Raw genomic sequence first — 23,042 nt, forward strand, 5'->3', positions numbered from 1 at the left:
TTTGTCCCTTTGCGTCACTCATTTTATTTATTTTTTGCCCCATGGGTCACTTTGGAGTTTTATAAAGGCATGCAAGGTTTAATCACATCACATGATTAAGTTTGCGTGTGGCTCTAGGGTTTTGGGAAGTACTTTTTTCTCTCAAGCCACAATCTGGACTCCTTTTGCTGTGTTGTGGCAGGCAGAAGATGGTAGGCCTTCATGCTGGATGTTTTAAACTGCATGCTTCCTAAGAGCAAGAGGAACAGCTGTCCTCTCTAATTCCCCTTTATTTATCTGACATGATGTGGTGTGTTTCCTATGGAGAGCTTCACACAGAGTCTACCAGGCAAGAGCCAAGAGCTGAACTGGTGAAAATCTCAGGTCAAGTCAGATCATGGCACCCATTCCCTAGGGCTGTCCCGGCATGATGGAAAGCCCAACCACAGTTCAAACAATAGGGGGATAGGATTTGACAGACATCTCTGATGATAGGATGGCCCTAGAGGGATGGGCTATACCACAATTTCACCAACCCTGTACTTACAGTTGCTTTATGGATTTCATAATAAAAGGGTGCTTGGCTTCATTCAAACACAGCTCCTTCATTGTGAAAAATGTTGAGGAAAAAAAGGCTTTTGTGTTTCCAGCCACTCGTGGGCTGACCCCTAACCCTCTGTCCGGCAGTCGGATCACAAGACTAACTCCCCAGCGCTCCTGATAGCTTCTTAGTTAGACTGTAGGCTGTACAGTTAACCACAGGACTGCTGGAAAGTTATTACACCAACATGTTATCCTCATCAGGTTTCCCTTAGCCTTTCTTCATGCCATTCTTTTGTATAATTTGAGATGAGTTATTGCTTTGTGTATTTTAAGGACGTAGTCAGTTCCATCTTCCTGCAAAGTAATGACCATGTGGAGCTGTTAATCCCTGGTTAAAGCGCGTTTGTCTGGTGAAAGCTGTAATGTGTGGAGGTGATGGATGAACTGGAAATCATATCAGAATAATGGACTGGACCAAGCCAATTTTGGTCCCCAAAATCAAGCTATGAAATGAACATTCATTTTGGAGAATTGCTACAACCCCCTGTGCATTAACATGCTTATTGCATATAAGGTGACGCATATAAAGCAAATAAGTACATTTTAGATCGTTTACACCAATTAAAAAGCCTGTGTAAATGAGAAGTACAATCTTAAAGCAAAATAAACATGAGGTGACTTGTTTTGTCACAATAAAATGCTCCCTCAGTGTGTCAGTTCTTTAACAAATTAACATATTTTTTGTTGTAATTGTTACTTATTTATTTATTTTGCCTGCTCATCACATTTTATTGTTGTTACTGTTTTGTTTTGTTTGGGTTTTAAAAAAAAATAAATGCACCATTACACGTGTCAAAATGCATTGGCTTTATAAATTATATGTCTGTTATAGTAAGCTATATAGTTTTTTGTGTACAACAAATGCAGACAACACTCATCATTAAAAATGTTCAAATTCAATCTGTCTTACATTTTTGAGTCAATCTCCCTTTCTTGATTTTTTAAAGAATTAAAACGTATTCGTTGTTGGCAGGGGATTTTGGGGGGACAATAGTGACATCTAGCGGATAATTCCTTCAAGTGCAATAACAAAACCTTATTACTTCCGGGGTCTCGTGTGAAGAATTAAGCAATTTTTTCCACATCAGGTCTAGCTGTTCTCTTTGCTGCACCTGCAAGTCTGAGAGGGTTTGGGTGTTCTTGTCGTCATGTATCACCTGCCTGTGCTGAAGAACAGGCGCACTCTCCTCGAGAGAGCAGAGAAATTCATCTCGGATATTTACTTCACTGACTGCAATCTGAGAGGACGGTAAGGTTTCGTTCATTCAGCTGCACTGACGTGGATAATCCGAATTTAACGATGTAGTACAGCAGAGATAAAGTTGTTGCTTTCTGTCAACTTATACGTCAGCCTGAGTCTCCGTGACAGCAAAATACTGCGAGGGGAAAATGCAATTTATTTAGCCCATTGCATTTAAACAGAGAGTTGTTTTCTTAATAACAGTGGAAAGCATGTATGCAATACATATTGCAGGCAACATTGCGTTAAGTGTCCCAGTAGTTATGATGCACTAGAGTACAGCCTCCTTTAAGTGAAATGCACTTACTCATGTTTTCACTTTTCTCTATTATAAAAATTCAAAATGTGACTTTACCACAAAAAAGTCTTCATGTGATGCCGCTGTAGTTTAACTGATATTTTCATCAGTCACACAGCAAGTATGAACGGACTTTCTGATTTTAGAGTCTCAGTATGAAGGTATTTTAAAGCTTCAACGTGGAAATGGAGATTATGATTTATGATTATGGATTTCTATGAATTTTAAATGATTTGATCTCCCCAGGCTTTATGGAGACTCTTGTCCCCTGGAATCACTTGCCTGTTTCCTCACCCCTAAGCGGATCACGTTCACAGAAGCTTCCAAACAGATCTTTGACCCATGTAAAGTTGGCGATACCTTTGGACCAACGTAAGTAAGATCGATTAACAGATTACCACTCTGGGATCTATTATTCCCTACGATCTTGGCACTAATCCAAGCATGATGATTGCTGAAGGTGGTGGACCTGCTGGTTTAAAGCCACTCTGAAAATCCCAGAGTCCTGGAGAGGAAAAGAGGTTCATCTTCTGTGGGAAAGTGATGGAGAAGCGATGGTTTGGAGAGACGAGCAGCCAGTTCAGGTAACGCAGCGGCAGTTTTATTTAAAGACAAAAGTGCAGAAATATTCTGCTTAACCTCCATCTTATCCATGCTGTTTGTATTTGTAGGGCCTGACTAAAGAGGGTGAAAAGACGAGCTACATCCTCTCTGAGTGTCTGCAAGATGAGGAGCCGCACAGGTGAGTTGATCTGATCTTATTTTTGCTGAATCAGCAGCAACCACATCTTTTAGACAGCTTTAACCCCAGATTTACGCATGTCTGTGTCTCTGTTTAGTCTCACCCTGTATGTGGAAATGGCCTGCAACGGGCTTTTTGGAGCTGGTCAGGGCTCTCAGATTGCAGCTCCAGATCCAAACCGGAAGTTTTCCGTACAGAGAGCTGAGCTAGTTGTATTCAACAGGGATGTAAGAGAGCTGCTGACAGACTTTGAGATGCTTGTTGACATTGTAAAGGTACCATCAACCAAAATAGTGCATGATGATACATTGCTTTAAAAAACATTGTAAGCCAAACATGACATTCTGTCCTTTTCTTCACAGGAGCTTGGAGAGGAAGAGCAGCGAGGCTACCAGGCGCTCTTCACTGTCAATGAGATGGTGAACCTCTGTGACCCCTCTGACCCCAGTTCTTTTGCTAAAGTACATAGTCTGGCGGGCACCTTCTTCAACCAGCGGAATGGAGAAAGCCAGCATACTGTCCATGCAATGGGTCACTGCCACATAGACTCGGGTATGAATGTTTTTCTTTTAGCTTTCATTAAGCTGCTGGTCGAGTCCACCTGGCCAGACAAAGTGTCGCTCTTTTCCCAAAGATGACCAGTTCCATTGCATTCCAAAATGCAATGAAAATTGTAGGGTGAGCTTTGCCAAAGTAACAAACAAAACAATCCAGAATATGAGATGAAAGAATTCAGGAGGGGTTGCAGCGGTATTGAAACCAGCAGCCAAAGCAGGTTTAACTAACAACTGTTATGGATATTTTAACAATAACCTACAACACACCCAGCGAGCGTTTTGAAGTAGTTTAATAAACACATTGCAATGTGGAGAGAAGCATCCCAGCCAGAACACTAGGATCATCTCTGAATTGTGGCTGCCGCCCTTGCACCTTTATACACAGAGACAGACAAAGAACATTCCACAAACTCTTACATGTTGGCCCCTCTCACGGGGGGGGGGGGCTTCAGCCCCATCATTAAACCACCTCCCTCACAGAGAGAATTATGACCTTGTTTTCTGCTTGGCCGTCACCTAAGGATTTACATCCCTGATAAGGAGAAGGAGTTTCACTATCTGTTTAACGTCTCCCATTACAATGGCCTCACTGTGTGTGTAGAGGCCCATCTGTAGTGCACATGCATACAACTAAGTGAGAAAGTGACATTACTATTACTAATGTGATATGATTAAAATATGTGACTAATACATGAAAAAAGAAATCTGCCACCACACAACTCGCCGTAAGATGAGGGAAACTCAGGTTTTCTGTTCCATAAAGAGAGTTAATTTCAACAATGAGTCAGTTACCGGGGTAACAGACTCTGAACCAGCTGACCCGGCTGACTGACACTGATTCATTTTGTCATTCATGGTGCCAAACTGTGTAACGAAGTGAATTAAACTGCAGAAGTTTACATTTTTACAAACACCTAAATGCTAGTTTGCTATTTCGTATACTTAACATGAGTGATTTTAAAGTCATTCAGTCTTCAGTATATGAGGTCGGAGAGCTAATTATGTCACAGCTTTATGATCAGCTCAGAATAAAATCTGTGTGGAGTCTGTTAATTTCTAACTCTATGACATTGTGGAAATTAATGTTGTCAGATTGTCAGTCTCCTTGTACCGCAGACATTTACTGTATGTTACTGTAGCAGTCACAGTTTAACAATGATGTGCATAAAGCTTTAGAGGCACAACACACTGATGACTGATCAGTCATTTGTCGTGTTTGTAATCAGTCGCACTGACTGAAAATATGTATGACCGCTGGAGTTTTAGAGATGGAGTGAACATTTGACTGAAGATGAGGAATGCAGCCTACAGAGAGTTTGATTGCATTCGGAGGAAATTTGCTCACAGATTGAGATTCAGACATTAAATGCTGTTAACATTTTGAAAGGTATGGTGTCTGAAATTTAGATTTGAAATCCCCTAAATCAGTCTTAGTGGATCAACCTAGACCCAGGTTCATCTGAAGGCATCATTGGCTCTGGATCAGGCTTAGGTCCACTTCGCCTGCGGTCATTTCCCAGCTCATCCTGCCTGGAAATATCATGGCTTTATTTTTCCCCAACATGATCTGTGATTTTTATTTAAAACGACTCATCCTCACAAAACTAATTAATATATGCATAACAGCTGAGACATTTCTTATAACATGTTTGCCTTTACTGATAAAACTTTACATTTATTAAAGACTTGGAAAGAGTTCATCCACTCAGAGTTTATTCTTAAACTCAGAGCTTGTTCTACTGCCTTCCTGGAATAGAGCCCAGGACTATTCACGGCAAATATGTTCAATATATACGATAGATCTCAAATCAGCACTGCTCTCCTCACCTTAAGTAGTAATCACTATACTTTAACATGGATGGAAAATGTCAATGCCACTTACAATAGGCTGCTTAAAATGTGATGGCTGGTGTTGATGTGGATCTGCTGTAATAAAACTACAAGTTCCAACAGTCAAAATACTGTTTAAATGTAGACAAAAACAGAATTTAATGGTTCACAAATCTTGTAAACCTGTATTTTATTCACAATACAGCACAGAAAACATATTTGATGTATGTATTAGATCATTTAGAAATTTATAGTAGCAGCATGTCTCAAATAAATTGGGATTGGGGCCAGGAAAAGGCTGGAAATGTAAATGTTACTAAAAAGAAACAGCTGGAAGAGCAATTTTCAAATATTTAGGTTAATTGGCAACAGGTCAGTAACACGACTGAGTATAAGAAGAGCAAGAAATCTGTGTCTACAATTTGTGGAACGATTTCAGAATAATGTTCCTCAGCATAAAACTGCAAAGAGCTTAAATATCTTGTCATGATATCAGACGAAATCTGTGCGCAAGACCAAAAGTCAACATTAGGTCATTAAACAATAATGAATGTGATGCTCCTCAGGCTCTCAGGCAGCATCTGGCATGGAAATCATAATACTGACTTTTCCACTGAAACCGAGGTCTTGTTAGGCGCAAGGAAATATGGAAGAGGAAAGTATTGTTTATCTGCTGATCTGGCTGCTTGTGAATAAAGAAGCAGCTGAAAAAATCTATGTTATCAGTTTTTTGGCCAGTCATCAGTTGTCCTCTGAAACTCAGCACACTGGGGAAACTCACAAAGACGGGGTGAACAGCACCACCTTTGGGTAGAGACGGAGAATACCCACAGTCAGTCCAGATTTACAAATTATAATCCAGGTGCAGCACGGTGGTTAGCACTGTTGCCGCACAGCAAGAAGGTCCCGAGTTCAATTCCACCATCAGGCCGGGGTCTTTCTGTGTGGAGTTTGCATGTTCTCCCCGTGTTTGTGTGGGTTCCAACTGGGTACTCTGGCTTCCTCCCGCCGTCCAAAGACATGCAGTTTGTGGGGATAGGTTAATTGATTAATCCAATTTCCCATAGGTGTGAATGTGAGTGCGAATGGTTGTCTGTCTCTGTGTGTTAGCCCTGGAACAGACTGGCGACCTGTCCAGGGTGTACCCTGCCTCTTGCCCTATGACAGCTGGGATAGGCTCCAGCGCCCCCCGCGACCCTGAAAAGGATAAGCGGAAGTGAATGGATGGAATCCAGGTGCATAACAAGCATTTATGCAACATCAGTAACAGTACTGTGAAATGGATGAAAAGAATGTAAGAAATAGATTTCCATAGGTAGTATAGATTCTGTATTATTTTTCAATATACAAAATGTGAAAATCTAATAGTCAGTTAAGTTCAAATACTACCAATAATTATGATTCTTTACCCATAGCCTGGCTGTGGCCCTATGAGGAGACCATTAGAAAATGTGGCCGAAGTTGGGTGACAGTGATCCGTTTAATGGAGAAGAACCCAGAGTTCGTCTTTACCTGCTCTCAGGTAATTTCACACTAACATAGCTTTACATGTCTCGAAACACTTCTGAATATGTGAGCAGTCCCTTCCAGTTTTGACTGTTTTGTCTTTGTGCAGGCCCAGCAGTTCCAGTGGGTAAAGAGCTGGTACCCAGGACTCTTCTCCTCAATTCAGCACTATGTGAAGAAAGGACAGTTCATTCCAGTTGGAGGCACGTGGGTGGAAATGGTAAGCTTGATCTTAAAAATAAAGGCCATACTATATATCATGTAAACTGATCTGCCTTGATATATTTGACATATTTGCCTGTTAGGATGGAAATCTGCCTTCGGGTGAGTCCATGGTCCGGCAGTTCCTGGAGGGCCAGCGTTTCTTTAACAAAGAGTTTGGGAGGTATTGCAAAGAGGTAGGAACTCATAAGAGTTAACCTCTCTGGCAGCTATCAGCTGCATTTCTTGAGGCTTTTTGATTTTGTTTTGATTTGATTTAATTTGATTTGATTTTTTAATCTCCCACAGTTCTGGCTTCCTGATACGTTTGGCTACTCTGCTCAGCTTCCGCAAATAATGCAGGGCTGTGGCATTTCCAACTTTTTGACCCAGAAGCTAAGCTGGAATTTGATCAACACCTTTCCTGTAAGTGCACATCTCCCACAGTCCATGTCTGTAAAAAAAAACAGTTGAAAGGTTTCATTTTTCAATCTTTATTTCTCTTTCTCAAAGCACAACACGTTTTTCTGGGAAGGCCTGGATGGCTCGACTGTTTTAACTCACTTCCCACCTGGGAATTCCTACGAAATGAAAGGCAAGGTCGAAGACGTAAGTTCGATTAAAGTACCCACAACATGGTGAATGCTGAGTCTGTTCTCATAAAAGATTTAATTCAGTGGGATCTTTCTCTGCCCACAGCTGGTAAAAACTCTGAAAAATAACAAGGACAAGGGGAGAGCTAATCACAGCGCAGCACTCTTTGGCTTTGGCGATGGTGGTGGCGGACCCACACAGCTCATGCTAGACAGACTGCGCCTTGTTCAGGACACAAATGGACTTCCTAAGTAAGTTCCTGTCTCTTACATTAACCCGTAATTCATCAGTAACAATGACCAAAGCCCAGAAATGATCCAGAAACACTTCTCTTGATTGATTTAGTCACAACTCTTCTTTTGTCATTTCCAGGACTTTTTAAAGGGAAGGGTGTGTAAGTCAGGCAGATTCAAGCTTGTCTAAGTAAAAAAATAATCAAAAGGATGTGATATGTCTAGCTATGTCATTTTGTTATTTTTACAAAATATTACAATAGATTCAATTTCAATAGAGTCACTGAGTCATTCAGTATTTGCGTCATATAACTAACAAAGGTTTAACCAGAGATGTCATAGCTCGTGCTCGTCTCTCCAGAGTCCAGATGTCCACTCCTGATGAGCTTTTCACTCGGCTGCAGGCTGACTCAGCTCTGCTGTGCACGTGGGCGGGGGAGCTCTTTCTGGAGCTGCACAATGGAACATACACCACACAGGCACAGGTAGAATAGTTATAGTCGTCATTATATAGTCCACACCTTGTTCATCTGTGTGGAAAAGAAAACAGAGAGTGACCACAGTAATACTATTTGTAATAAAAAAATAATATGTATATATATTTTCTTACAGTAGGTTTACATATGATAGTGGCTTTGACAATCAGGTAGACTGTGTGGGAAGCTGCTTAGATCACTATACAGTCATGATTGTTTAATATATTTATAAGGAATAGTTAATTATTAGGCTAGAGAAGCTAGATGAGATACACAAGAGTATATACAGGGATTTAAGAACTATTACCTGTATAAAAGAACATAATCCTGCTTAGTACAGTGATTCATGCAAAGTTTATACCTCACATCTAAATAAATGGGCTTCAGTCCAATAATGTGTGCGATTGTTGTATGTCATTTTAATTGCCTGCCTTTTTTGTTGGCTAGATAAAAAGAGGAAACCGCCAGTGTGAGACGCTGCTTCATGATATTGAGATAGCCAGCAGCTTGGCGCTGTACCGCAACAACACGTTTCCATACCCTGCTGAGAAACTGCAGGAGCTCTGGAGGTTCAAACACAATCTTTATCGGACTAAACAAAGTGACTCTTTGTGTCAGCAGGTTGAAAATGTGTTGTTAATTTCCCCTTTGCAGGCTGCTTCTACTAAACCAGTTTCACGACGTGATTCCTGGCAGCTGTATAGAGATGGTGGTGGAGGATGCTCTGAAATACTATGAAGGTGAGTTTTTACAGCTTTTAGGTGCAGCCTAAATCAGAGCGGTGCTCATTTACAGTTTCCGGAAAGTTTTCAATGTTAACTATATAATTAGCAAAATATGCTGGGATATTTCTAATTTGACCTATTTGTATTTATTAGAGCTTTTGTAACTTTGTAATATATTGTAATATTTAATTTCGTTTAGGTAGTTACTGTTCTTACTGACCTGGAGCGCTGTGCCCACATCATTTCCTCTGGGATTAATAAAGTATTCACATTCTGATTCACACATCCTGTCTCAGATATCCGCAGTGGTGGTGCTGCACTTCTGCGTGACGCATGTGAAGCTTTGGTGGCAAAAGGCAGCTCAGTGGCCGTGTTCAATTCTCTGCCTTGGGAACGTCTGGAAGTTGTCCAGATTCAAGAGGGAGCTGAAAAAAGTGGTCTAGGTTTGTTGGGTATTTCCAGTATCTATATTGTTCTCCTCACACGATAAACTTCATATCTGACGTTCACTGTTATGTGTGGCACTATAGCTCTGGTGAGAGCTTCCAGCATCGGTGTGTCTCCCGTGAAAGACACACCGCCAGTGACTCCGGTTTCTGTCACCGTTCAGGTGTGTGCTACATATAGAAAGATGATTGCATAAATTTCAGCTATTTTGCCATTTGATTTAGTTAACTGTGTAAAATTGTAGGCTGATGGCACAGTCGTCATGGAGAATGGTCTTTTAAAGACAGCCATAAACAGAGATGGCACTTTGGCGTCGCTGTATTTGATCAGCGGAAACAGGTAAGACGTGTAAAAGGTCCATATTGTCTACTACTGTACTTGCAACAGGGAGTTTCTCACCACTGTGTTGATTTCAGGGAAAGCATTTCTGATGGTTGCCTTGGGAACCAGTTTGTCATGTTTGACGATGTCCCCCTGTACTGGGATGCATGGGATGTAATGGACTACCATCTCCAGACAAGGTTTCAGCCATTGCTGTCAAATGCATTTAAGTTCAAATATTTTAGTACTGTGCAGTATATCAGCATCATAAAACTAACAGAAAAAACAAACTCAATAGGAAACCAGTGGCAGAGGTGGTGCAGCCAGTTCATGTGGTGTCCTCAGGCGGACTGCGGGGAAGTGTCAGCTTCACCCTGAGGATCAGTGATAAGAGCACAATCACACAGGAGATTATCATGGATGCCATGTGTCCTTACATCAAGTTCAGCACAGAGGTAGGCTGTAATGTTTCTGAAATGTGGCATTAAGGCATGTAAGATTTCTTTTTCAGCATACCAAAAAACATGCTGCGTCTACCAATTTCAGGTTCAGTGGGCAGAATCTCACAAGTTTCTCAAGGTTGAATTTCCTGTGCGAGTACGCAGCCCCAATGCTACCTACGAGATCCAGTTTGGCCACCTGCAGAGACCCACTCATCGCAACACTTCGTGGGACTGGGCTAGATTCGAGGTACGGCACTTTAAAGCTGTCTTCACCTTTAAATTCACAGATTTTCAGCAAAAGTGTTACTCGTGGATGTCATTGTATCATCCGTTTCCTTTCTCAGGTTTGGGGCCACAAATGGGCCGACTTGTCAGAGCACAATTTTGGAGTCTCACTGCTGAACGACTGCAAATATGGCTACTCTGTGCACAAGAACACAATGACGCTTTCCCTGTGAGGTTCCCATTGTTCATTTACAACACTCCTACAAGCAGTACAGTTCAGGCATACAACATTTTAACTCTTGCTTCTGACTTTATCTCAGACTGAGAGCACCCAAGGCCCCAGATGCTACTGCTGACATGGGGATTCATCACTTCACATATGCAATCATGCCACACACAAGTAAGTTATACTTTTTTTTTTTTTTCCTTTTGATGTGATCTTGGAAATAAAGCTTGTGTCTTTGTGTCTAATGTAATATTGTGCTGTTTATATAGGATCCTTCCAAGAAGCCTCTGTCATCCAGTGTGCCTACAACCTCAATTTCCCTCTGAGGTTAATCCAGTGCAGCCCCGACACTATGCCCTGGAGTGCCTTTTCTGTGACCTCTCAAGCTGTCGTACTGGAGACAATTAAGCAGGTATCAAAGTGAACAATCAGATCTGTAACATCTTGCGTGGGAACTTTAGACTGCCCTTCCTGAAAACAATGAGCTCGTTTTATTCGCTTTTTAATCATTTACCACAACAGGCTGAGGACAGAGGTGGGGTGCTCATAGTCCGGCTTTACGAGTCGCATGGGAGCAGCGTGACTGCAACTCTGAGAACCACACTTCCAGTCAGGGAAGCTTGGGTGTAAGTGTTTCTATTTTAGTTTGCTGGTTTTGCTTTTTCCTGTGTTGTATGACTAAAGGTTTGTCTTTTCCTCTATTAGCTGTGACCTCCTGGAGAAGCAAGACCCCAACCGGCCAGTACAGGTTACATCAGAAGGAATCACTCTGGACTTCAAACCCTTTCAAATTGTCTCACTATTGCTGATCATGTGATAACATGTGGGATTTCACTAAGCCTTAGGGAAGTAGAATACGGATCAACACTTAGACATTACATGAAAGCTAAAGATTACATTGAATTGGCTGCTGTTTTACTCACAGTTTACGAGGACACTTTATATGATTGGTACTGTTTATAAGCTGTGTAAAAGTGATTTGATTTGATTATTTTGTATCAAATTAATAAACGCTTTGTACAACAAGTTTTGAAGAAACTTTTTTTATTTATAAAAAAGGATTTTTAATAGTATAAAATCATAAGTGTCCAAAGTGGGGGTGCCTCTTCTTTTACCATCCTATCTGGTCGTTCTCATGGTTCGTCTCTGTGACCCTGCAACAAGGACAGCTATGAAATGAATCAGTTTTCATTTCTCCCCACTAGATAAAATATTTTCATTTTTACTCATGGCCACACCTGCAGTCACTTCCACACTACTGGTCTTTCTCCTACGTGCATTTGACCTTGTTTCACGCTGGGGTGTATTTACTTCATGCGTCTCGCCAGTTTTCCTTCTCTTTGATTCAGCTTCCTCTAGACGTGTATCCTTTTCTTTCTTTGGCGTTTTCATCTCACCTCCCTGTTTGATCCTTGTTTTCCTTGCTCTGGCCCCCTGGTGAAATAAAACTGATGCTGGATACAAACTACTGTGCAAATGTCTTAAGCCACTCCTCGTTTCTGTTTTGTTTTTTGCTAGGGAAATGGGCGCAGCGATTTATTGAAATGTACAAACATACAGTATATAAGGCAAAAATGGAGTTTGTACAATTCGTTTGAGTGTAAAAGTGAATATTTGGTATGACCACCTTTATTCTTCAACACAGCCTGAACTCTCTTAGGCAAGCTTTCTTGTTGTTTCTTTAATTAGTCTTCAGGAATAGTTCTTCAGACTTCCTGAAGACCATTCAAAGCTCTTCTTTGGATGTTTGCTGTTTGGGCTTGCTTTTAGCAAGCAAGTTATAAAGGAAAAATGAGGGTTGGCTCAAGACTCTTCCACAGTAACATGAAGCTCACTTGTTGGTCAAAAGACAGTTCATGCTCACCTTTTTCTTGTTTGTGTAATCATGGTCATCGTCTTTCTTTGCCCAGTTTTTTGCCTTGGGTGACTTTGAATCTTAAAAAAATAAATTAAAGAAAAAAGTTACTTAATGAACATTCTCATGTACATTTCACCTGAAGTGCTAAACTTCTTGGGAGCATTACCTTTTGGTGCCATGGGCCCTGGATCCCCCTAAAATTATAAAGGTAGACAAATAATTGTGTGATAAATAAAATCATCTGGCAGAGCTTTGTTATGTTGCATTTCCTTTAAACTCACTCTGAACCATATTGTTCTCCCATTATGATCCCGGAGTGTTTTCATCCCATCCACATAGTAGCACTGCAGCCATGCCTGAAAGTCAGAGAAGTCCCCACTTGCTGGATCATATCCCTTCCCACCTAAAAACCACAAGTTATTCAACACTGCGTTCATCTCACGAGTGGCCCACACTGTAAACACTTGACTACCCACCGAGGTTCACCACTTCCAGAGGAACTGTATGACAAAGTCTGAGCAAGTCATCCGTCTGGTGTTTCATCAGTTTCTTTTTTGTTCTTACAGATGTCTTCTGAGAAGAATAAAACAAAGACACTGTGAGAAAGAGGCTGAGTTTTATGGCGTTACTTTTGAGCCACGATCCGGGGCGATCGTGGCTCAAGAGTTGGGAGCTCGCCTTGCAATTGGAAGATTGCCGGTTCGAGCCCCGGCTTGGACAGTCTCGGTGTAGAGAAAGAGTTGAGGTGCGGGGAGCAGAGATGTTGACAGCGGGAGCGACACACTGAGAACAGGTCTGCAGATGTATGTCAGCAAACAGAGCAGAGATCTAAGCAAGAGCAAATGCTAACAACTGAGCCAGAGGGGCTGTTATTGTGTGTGTGTATATGGATAATAGCAAACACTGAAATACATTTCTCTCATGCAGCAATGAATTTTGTTCGCTCAAATTAAACTTTTCTTTGCTCAAAATAATTTTCACCTCAAAATGCAACATTTGTACTTGCAATTTTTTTTTTTATGTGCACTCAGAATAGAGGCACAAAAATAACGCCATAGGGTTTGGGAAGGTTATGTAAAAATTACGTTTTTCACCTTTGCGTCTGACTCCTTTTTCACAGGATTCTCATTTTGACATGAATCGTCCGGCCCAAGACCTTCCAGCACAGTTTTGGCAGCCACAAAGGGAGGGATGTTAGACCTAGAAAAAAAGGGAAAAGAACAGTACTGAAGGTCTTTTCTTTTAGGAAACAACAACACTCTTGTTAGCTCTCTGAATTAACAAAACCTTATGTGTTAAGTCATTCACATCACATCTGATATGAAGCAACCTTCATGAAATCCAGAAAGATGAGAATTTTCAGCAAAGCCAAAACCTTGTAAGAAAACAGAACTTTCCAGAAACAAAAACATTGACTTCTTTTCACTTCTTTTGCTTGTATTTACAGGAGCATTTCTCGTGTCCCTCTAAATCAGGGATGTCAAACTCATGTCACATCAAGGCCCACATGGCGCCCACTTTGAGTTTAAGTTGGCTAGATGAATGAAATTTCAGTTTCTGTCAGTGTAAAAAACTTTAACTACACATTTAATCCCTGAGTTTTGTTAATATAAGATAAAGAAGTGCAATTTCAACAGCACATCTCAGTTTTCCTACATGATGAATGTGTAAAATTACAAAAACAGTTATAGTAGCTTACTGCCCAGACTGTCCCTTATATATTAAAAATAAAGTTTTGTTTGATTTGTTGATTTTTTTTTTCTTCTTTTTGACCAAAATTTCTACAGGAGACTAAAGTTGAACTTCTCTGTCATTTAATTTTTATCTTTTATTTAACTACTTTGGTTTCGTATGAATGGCTGTGGGCAAAGTCTTTATCACCAGAAAAACAAACTGTAAAACTTACAAAAATACAGTTAAAAGGTAAAAAAACCTTATTCATATTTTTCCAAAGCCGTCCAGCATACCGGATTGGAGTATTTGCCAAGCCAATTCTTGGGCCTTGTATTTGACACCCCTAATCTAAATGGCTCTGATTCTTCTGACCTTGAAAAAAAACAAAAACAATACCAGGGTCCTTGCGTACAAAATTAGGTTGAACTTGTTGAGGTTCAACCTAATGTGCTGTAATATGATGCATTACTGTTTCTACCTTCAGCCATCACTAATGAAACACCACTTGCCATACTTAAAGTCTTCAATTATCTGTATAAGGGATACTGGTAAAATTAAAATTAAAATGTTTTAAAAATCATGTATGATTTTTATGTATGTTTACACAATAATCACCTGCTATCAGTCAGGATAAAAATGGTAGAGCAGAGTAAATCTTTTCGAGGGATAGAGATATGCACCTTACTTCAGATTTGGTGATAAGATAACAATTTACTGGTCGAGTGCAAAGATCTTGCTGTACGTCCTCATACGGTGCTACTGTCTAGTAAGGTCAGCATGGGTGCGGCTCTCATGCTAATCTATATAATGTGTAATGTTGTCTTTGCGCATCACCTGAAAAGGATCTCAGCCCTCAGGTAGTTTCCAATACCGTTGAAGTACTTCTGATTGAGCAGGACTTCACAGATGGGTCTGTCAAAGGCTCGGTCAGACACGTGTGACACAACGTTCTCCCTGAAAATGTTTTTTTACTGATCAGTGTGGCCGTGCTACTGTATTTCGTTGAGGCAGAAGACGCAAGTGACACTCAGCATCACTAACCTGAATTTTTTGTACTCAAACATAACGCAGGGACCTCTGCCAGGCTGCCAGGTCCCGTTGGGCTCCCAGCTCCCAAACCTGCGTGGATCCACGAAGCTAAGTACTCTGCAGGGCTTTTCTTTGGAATAAAAACGCAAGTGGGCATGTTTGGGCAGCTCATCCTCGCTGGTGAAGCGGAAATAGCCTGACATCCCAAAGCGAAACACTATGTCCATGGGTTGTTCAACTTGTCCTGGTTTCACTCGCCGTTTTGGTTCATCTGTCTTTATGGGCGTCAGTGTGAGCTTCACTTCCTTCCCTCTGGAAGCAGCTGTGATGCGATAGGCCTCAGAGGTGAAGGGCACATCAGGGTTCTTGCTGACCTCTGACTTTATGACGGGACCGCTGAATAGCACTCCTTCACACATTCTGTTCACATACAGGCTGGCCAGGTGGAGCTCTGGTCCCTCGGGCATTTTGGCTGAACAAATAAGGCTGGGCTGAAACTTCCAGAAATAAAACTTATGTCATCAAATATTTAGTCAAAGCTTATATCAAAAAACGTCACTTCCAGGCTTATAACATTACTTCCACATAACGCATGTTTCAGAACCCTGTGTCCTCTATAGAGTGCAGGGATATGGGTAAAACCTTCTCACTTGCAATCAGTGGCTGTTAATAAATGTTTACATACAGCTTTGGGGTTCAAAAAAATAACACAATGCACATCTCAAACCTTTAACATTAAGCTTCAAACCTGAGGTTCTCCTGAATATGCTCTTAATCCAATCACAGCAAAATACTGTTCTGTGCATTTGCATAAACCAAAACATGTTGTCAATAATGGCTGGATCTTTATCAAGTTACAAGTACATACCTCACCGAAACCAGGAAACGGAGCTCGGCGTTAAGTGCACTCAGCTTGTAGCGTTTACTGTCTGCACGGCAGCTGCTGCTGATATAAATTTATAGAGGATGTCTTTGTGCTGAAACACAGTGCAGATAAATATTTGACCAATGCTTTTATCGAATGCGTGTAACCAGCGGTGTTACAAAACAAGTTGTACAATCACCACGCGGCAGTCATTAAAATGTCGCGAGACCTGCACAACTGTGACAAAACCCACAATTTCTCGTTTATTTCTGGTCTAATGTGTACGTGTGTTTGTTTGGGTTTCATTCTTAGCGGTTATTATTCATTTAAAACGGCTAAAATAAAATACTAGACGTGGGTTTCCTAGCAAATAAACCGATGCATGATGGGAACTGTAGGCGCTGCGGAAACCAGGAAGTGATTTCCAACTTTTTTTTTTTAAATGTCTAATATCTTTGATTACATTGTTAAATAGGCTGTAATCAATATGGTTTACAGAGGCGTTATATATTAAATAAATTATATGTGTTACAAGTATCTTATGGATTTGGTGTTATTGTACCTACATTTTAATCAATCCAGTTCTTTTTGGTCATCACTTTTTGACGGATAAGTTTTATATTGTTTTTATTTATAAGCATACAGAGGTAAAACACAAATAATTAACATAATTAAATGTGTTGAGTGATACAAGCAACATCTTTTTTAAACAATGATCATTATTTTTTACTTCAGTAACAAATATCACACAATCTGGATACATTTCTACTAATTTTTACTAAAATGGTAGAAAAATACAACTAAGTATCAGTTGAGAGACACAAGGAATTACATTTTTTTCAGGAAGAATACATAACACTGTACAACTTGTAAGTATGGCACTTTAGGCAGTTAATCATCATTATCATCGGTTTTCAGAAAGTGACGTCTGTTGTTCATTGTAGTGAGTTCATTAGAACCTGGGCTTGTTTGAGCTCTGAAAAAAAATATGGAGACAATAAAATAACATCACTAAACATCACAAGTCTGGCAAATTAAAAGACAAAAAAGGATGCTGAACTCACCAGCAAGCAACACTCTGAACTTGTCAGCAGAAACGGACACCACAGTTGTCTCTGGGGCACCTGATTCTGCTCCTTGCCTCTGCAGTTTAAGCTGAATTACTGGTTGATTCACCTCCCTCAATTCACTGGAGCTCAAAATGTAGTCCACTCGCCAGGACACAGAGTCCAGTCGACCCACTGATCACAGAGCAGAATTATGTCAGTGCTCAGTCATCAACTTCCCAGCAGCAGCCATCATTAATTTTCTCTTCTTTCCTGAATAGGAAAGGCAAAAATACTTACATCTCAGGCTTGTCTCTCTTAATTTCTCCCGCAGTGCAACATGCTTGTCTTCGTAGGACTTGCACAGCCCTGTAGTGTGCTCTAAAGAAATATTGAGTAGAAAAAAATAATTAAGTGTTTCAGCTGATGATTAGCTGAAGAACTAATTATGCATTACCAGACGACTAAAAGAAAATCTAACAGTTACAAAGTCCTTAGAAGTATTTAATATTTATCAAATAAAATAGACCTTTTACTATTTCTGAAACATAACATACAATCTCAAAATCTCAGGCAGAAAGCCACCTGTCATTTTTATTTTTAATGTAACAAACAAAAATCATGGTGAAACTTTGGGCCTCTTATTTTTCAAAGGGTGGACTGACGTGGCACAGACAGCCTTCCTAACACAAAGCTGTGATTTATGCAGGGAGGGGCCACTGAAAGCGTGCTAGCTTGTGTCTCCACTCAACCTCAAATGGGGGATTGTCCATGTGTAAGGCAAATGTGTTAACACCACTTTTATAGAGTTGTTGATGCAGCAATGCACCACCCAGTCTGTAAATCAGCATTGTCTTTGTTCTTCATGATGTACTGCTTCTTTTACTGTCAATGTGCATTTATAGAACCAACACAATAGGCTATGAATAGGAAACAATAGAACAGAATAACTTTACTGTCCGTGTTAGTGGAAAACTGTCTTTGGTTCACTAAGTCAAAAATCAATTCACAATATGAAAAACAATGATAATAATCAGCATGCATTCATACACATGCATACGTTAAAAAAATTAATTACAGAAATACATTACAGCTTCTCATTTTTCAGTATACCAGTTTCACTTGGCAAAAATGATGCCTTACACATCCATTTAATAGCTAGAATATCCTCTAACATCATCCTGAGGACATTTGTTAAAAAACACAATAAATGATTTTGAACTAATGCAATACAGGAGTTTCTAAAAATCCTTGCTCTATTATACTTATGTGCTCATACTCTAGAAATAAAATATTAAAATCCTGTAACATAAACTCTGCATTTAGCTGCTCTTGTTCCACATTATCCTTATGTGAGACATTTCCCCAGGATATTAGATGTTAGATTAAACTAGTCACGTATGTTTTTGTTAGAAATTTTGGCTGTCCTTGCTCTTGGCAAAGGTTCAGGCATGAGAACAGATCGGTGTATATCAAGTTGTAGACTGTGCATTTATTTTTATACCAACCTTTGGACACAAACACACGGGCTTACCTTTAGGCAGACCAAGCTGTTGTAGCTCACTGGATAGAGATTCACTGTCAACATCATGCTTCGCTGCACTGGAGAAAATAAAGCTGAGCACTGCCACACTAGCTTTGATGTCTCCGCTCTCTACAAAATGGTTTATTGACACAAAAACAGCTTATCTGACAGAATATGTAAATATACAAAATGTAAGTTGAACAGTGTTAAAGACTTGTGTGTAAGGCAAATTAGATAGACCAGGAATGCCGCACAACTTAGTCCATTTACAATGTGTAATCATTAATTTCTGTTTTTCCATAAAAAGCTCAAAAAGAATTTTAATGCTGCTCCCCTAAAGCCAATTCTTGTGCACTTCTGGAACCCTTTAAGTGCTCCTGCTATGTTTTAATGACTTCCATGAAGTCCTGTTCTAACACATCACCTGTCCAGCCACTCATTCACCATAAACTACAAAGTGGCACAGTGAGAAAACGCGGACTTTTGTGTCAAACCGACCCATTTGCTATTGTCAAGATCATCACTTGTCATGCGATCTGGGTCTCTGGCTACTACCATCTGTCTAATCAGCAGTGTCAACAGGAAAAATGTGCAGGCTCCAAGCCCAAAGGTCACACGTCAAGTCAGGAGCACAAACAACCGAATGAATGAGAATGAGGCCTGGCCACTGAATTCATCCCTAAAGAGTTAAACTGTTAAGACACTACTCTACTGTAATGTTCTCAGGGACCCGAGGAAGAAAACTCACCACAAATGATGTGAAATCAGGATTGTGATATCATGCCTTTTAGCAACTAGTAACAACACTATGAAAGCTCAGAACTTTATTTCCACACCAGCAAGATCAGCTTCAGCCCAGCAACCAGATTTGTTTGTTTTTTTTTGTAGCTTTGTACTCTTCTCTATTATGACATTTAAGTTTAAGAAGATATTCAATATTTTAATATGGTGGACTTTGCTGCTTTTTTAGACAGTGTTAGAAGCTGCATTGTCCTGAAGAGGACAATGTTCAAATTTAAATGAGGTAGGATTACTGCATAGCAACAAAACCTTTTTATCAAGGACCAAGCAGCCACCTCAACCTATATAGTAACTGAATAAATCACTTGGTTGAGTAAGTCCATTTGGTTGACCTCAAACCAGCTCCACCCTCAACCATGATTCCCCCCTAACCACCACAACAGTTAAATGTTGGGTCATTAACAAAATAAATGAATAAATTCCATCTCAAATCAACAAATGTATGCAACAATTTTTGCTTGATCATGCCAGATTTGCCTAAAAATGTTATGATCCATAGTTTGGAGATTTTATATACATATCTTTTTTTATATATTTTCATACTTTAAGTACATTACCTTACATAGTACTTACACATCTTTACAGTTAAGAAATAAATATAAATAACAATAATAATAATAATAAATAAAGTGAACAAATACTTGTATTCCCCCAGTGAGGGTTACTGATCAGTTAGGACAAGGCAGATGTCATGATTGATCAAATGCACGAAGATCAAATATTATAGAAATATATAGTTGGATCTTTAAAAAAAAAAAAATCCTTGTGGAAAGACAGATAAGCTGCAATAAAGACATAAACTTCTTGATAGTGATGTGCGGATCGATACTGAAATATCGATTCCTCCGATACCAGTAATTTATGTTCTAGAATCGATTCTCATATTAAAATATCGATATTTTAGTAATTTAGGGTAAATTTGTAGTTCATCATTAAGAGGAACACAGTGGAAAGAAAATAAGGAAATATCATTCGGATTGTCTACATTGGAAGGAACTACTTCCTCTTCCGCCTTTCATAGTCATGTGCGAAATACGGCTGTGAAATACAGCTGTATAAATGTGTCGCAGCCCCTGGCATGCGCACTCACAACAATGGCTGAGCGTAAATGGAGTCATGCGCGGACGTATTTTACCTCCACAAACAGCCGAGACGTGGTTTGCGATACATGTGGCAAGAAAGTGTGGTGTTGTGGCAACACCACTAACTTCGTCAAACACCTCAGAGTAAATCATATCACAGAATATGACGAGCGTATGTTGAGGCGAACTGAAGAGGAGGAGCGGACAGGGACAGGTGCTGCTAGGGCGAGACAGACGTCTCTCGCAGAGTCCTTTAGTGCTGCAGGCAGGCAAGGTGTTCAAATACAGTTTTTTTATTATATGATGAATTCTGCAGTATTAAGTGATAAGAACAAGTAGTCTGATGTCCTGTAATCATGATGACGCGAAAATTTGAGATACAATAAAAGATACAATAAATAAAATAAGTTTTTGTACAAAGTATCGCTGTCGGATCAGTATCGTCGATACGACCCTGAATTTTACTTGGTATCGGATCAGAAAGGAAATCAGTGGTATCGCACATCACTACTTCTTGAATCTTGAATCTAAATAGAAAAAGCCAGTCATATGTCTGCAGACAGAAATGTTAAGCACCTTGAAATGTAATTGCTGCATCTCTCTCAGAGAAACAACAGAAGAGACACTTACCAAACTTTGCATCTGCAGTAAGCTTTCCAACTTTTTCATACTGAAAATGAAGCAAGAGAGAGAAGACATCACAGATCTGTGTGTTTCAAAACTACAGTCTACATATGATGAGCCTGTAGAAATGTCCAACAACTTACATCAATGCCCTCTCCAAGCAAATCCTTCAGCACTTGAGCACAAAGGAGCTTCATTTTGACACTTGACTATTACATTAATGGAAATAGAAAACATACTCGTTATAAAAAAAATGAAATCAATAAACTGGTGCCAGAAACAACACATTATTTTATCTCTTATGGTTTCTTTTACTTACAATTTTTGCTAACGTGCTGATTTCAGCAAGTACCCAATCTGGGCAGTCCAAGTCTCCACAGAAACGGAACCGCTAGGACAAAGAGGGTGGCTCATAAGTTCATACACTGTGCAATAATTACAGTATTTACAGTCACAGTCACAGGCTCAAAAAATGGGCTACTGGTTTAGCTTGCTTGCTAACTAGCAGCAGCACTAAACGTCGACGCCTATGAGCTAAATTTTCCGTCATTGCGTTTATACTTAAAGGGACTATATAATCCGACAATTAAACAGAATTATGAATGAATTAGACAGCATTAAATAATGTGATAAATAGCGAACGAGCTTACCATGGTTGTTGAAGTAGGAAGACAACAGGAAGACGACCCTGTTTCCTTGCATCTAATTGGACATCTTAGGACACGTGACGGCCTGGCTGCAGCACCCTTGTTCCTCCTTTTTATTTGCAGGTTGGTTGTTCTCTCTCTCTCTCTTTCTTTCTCTTTCTGATGTAGACAGTTTAGTGTGGATTAGATATGAGGTTCGTACTTTTTTTTTCTCTTAATCAGAGGTTTAGTGCTATGTCATAAAGTATGGTAGAGCACATAAGCATGCACAGTTCACATTCATTAGTCAGCTATAACTGATCACATAATCTGATATTACCAGGGGCGGCTCTAGAGGGGTGGCATGGGCTGGCATGTGTCACCCTAAAATGATCCCTTGCCACCCCTAGTGCCACCCTAGTTTTGCTTATGACAGCATTGTTTATTAAGATAAGATGGCATTAACAATTTGAAGGTGGAATTAAGGTGAATGTTATTGACACTCTGTGTGTAGCTGAAAAGTTTAATTATGTGGGCTACAGAAAATAATTAAGTTACAGACTATATTTATATGAAACGTGCATACTTACTGCATTTGAATCATTTTAACCATATGTAACACCTGCATATGTGTTTTAAAAAAAGGCTTTGATTTTACCACCCCATTTGATTTATATGCCACCCTCATAAAGTCATGATTGCACAGCTTCATGTTCATTTCTACCTGTCTGAACATCTTCATCAGCACTGTTCTTCTCCCTGGACGATTTCTCTGTCTTTCTTTTTTGTGCCAAGTTCATTAACCTCACAGCCTCATGGAAAAAGCTGCACCTCAGCCTTGTTGTACAGGTGTGAGGCTACGCAGCCTTCTGTGTGAGAAGAGGCGAAACAGTTGGTGGGAGGGGACCCTCGTAATTTTCACCTCCCTGATTCTGGGTCTGTTAATATAAATGGCCTCTAAAGAAGAAAAGCTGGTACTAGTCATTTTTGGGAGCAGATTAAACCACTCTTTGCAGCACTTTCTTATTGGCTTATACACACAAATACACAGGTATTTGACTGTGGTCACCAACTCCACAGCTTCTCCTCTAATGAATAATGAAGGAATGAGGCATGTGAGCGCTTTCTAAAATCCTCCACCATCTCTTTTGTCTTCACTACACTGATCGAGAACAAGTTCTTCCATCTCCCTCCTTTACATAGACTCATTGTTGTTGGAGATCAGATAAACAACAGCTGTATCATCTGCAAACTTCCTGATATGAC

The 23,042-nt window shown here is 40.0% G+C and overlaps 3 protein-coding genes across 5 annotated transcripts; 1 reads left to right on the forward strand and 2 right to left on the reverse strand.

Annotated features, from left to right (window-relative positions):
* Window positions 1-1,633: 1,633 nt before the first annotated feature.
* On the forward strand, window positions 1,634-11,672 carry man2c1 (mannosidase, alpha, class 2C, member 1). The gene is made up of 26 exons (XM_031747410.2): window positions 1,634-1,831; window positions 2,367-2,492; window positions 2,581-2,704; window positions 2,792-2,862; window positions 2,960-3,137; window positions 3,225-3,414; window positions 6,665-6,771; window positions 6,865-6,975; window positions 7,061-7,153; window positions 7,266-7,382; window positions 7,470-7,565; window positions 7,656-7,801; window positions 8,145-8,268; window positions 8,707-8,828; window positions 8,914-8,999; window positions 9,281-9,427; window positions 9,515-9,594; window positions 9,676-9,770; window positions 9,848-9,952; window positions 10,051-10,207; window positions 10,299-10,442; window positions 10,540-10,649; window positions 10,741-10,820; window positions 10,916-11,058; window positions 11,169-11,272; window positions 11,352-11,672. Exons 1-26 carry the CDS (start codon window positions 1,731-1,733, stop codon window positions 11,461-11,463), a joined length of 3,069 nt encoding a protein of 1,022 aa, XP_031603270.1. The 5' UTR covers window positions 1,634-1,730; the 3' UTR covers window positions 11,464-11,672.
* neil1 (nei-like DNA glycosylase 1) lies at window positions 9,994-16,443 on the reverse strand. 3 transcript variants are annotated; one of them, XM_031747414.2, is made up of 10 exons: window positions 16,076-16,433; window positions 15,220-15,704; window positions 15,013-15,132; window positions 13,599-13,704; window positions 12,981-13,074; window positions 12,786-12,907; window positions 12,671-12,698; window positions 12,511-12,581; window positions 11,885-12,080; window positions 11,674-11,800 (listed from the first exon to the last, which is right to left on the reverse strand). In XM_031747414.2, the coding sequence occupies exons 2-10, from the start codon at window positions 15,672-15,674 to the stop codon at window positions 11,766-11,768; spliced, it is 1,227 nt and encodes a 408-aa protein (XP_031603274.1). In that variant the 5' UTR covers window positions 15,675-15,704; window positions 16,076-16,433; the 3' UTR covers window positions 11,674-11,765. The 3 variants fall into 3 exon arrangements, with proteins under 3 accessions (XP_031603275.1, XP_031603274.1, XP_031603271.1); XM_031747411.2 differs by having other exon boundaries at window positions 12,981-13,077; window positions 16,076-16,431; XM_031747415.2 differs by lacking the exons at window positions 11,674-11,800; window positions 11,885-12,080 and adding an exon at window positions 9,994-10,126 and having other exon boundaries at window positions 12,981-13,077; window positions 16,076-16,443.
* Window positions 16,444-16,657: 214 nt separating this feature from the next.
* commd4 (COMM domain containing 4) lies at window positions 16,658-21,911 on the reverse strand. The gene is made up of 8 exons (XM_031747495.2): window positions 21,801-21,911; window positions 21,470-21,541; window positions 21,294-21,359; window positions 21,157-21,196; window positions 18,653-18,772; window positions 17,419-17,499; window positions 17,137-17,313; window positions 16,658-17,048 (listed from the first exon to the last, which is right to left on the reverse strand). Exons 1-8 carry the CDS (start codon window positions 21,801-21,803, stop codon window positions 17,008-17,010), a joined length of 600 nt encoding a protein of 199 aa, XP_031603355.1. The 5' UTR covers window positions 21,804-21,911; the 3' UTR covers window positions 16,658-17,007.
* Between the last annotated feature and the right edge of the window lie 1,131 nt (window positions 21,912-23,042).

Source organism: Oreochromis aureus, linkage group 7 (genome assembly GCF_013358895.1).
Source record: "Oreochromis aureus strain Israel breed Guangdong linkage group 7, ZZ_aureus, whole genome shotgun sequence".
Lineage (NCBI taxonomy): Eukaryota > Metazoa > Chordata > Actinopteri > Cichliformes > Cichlidae > Oreochromis > Oreochromis aureus.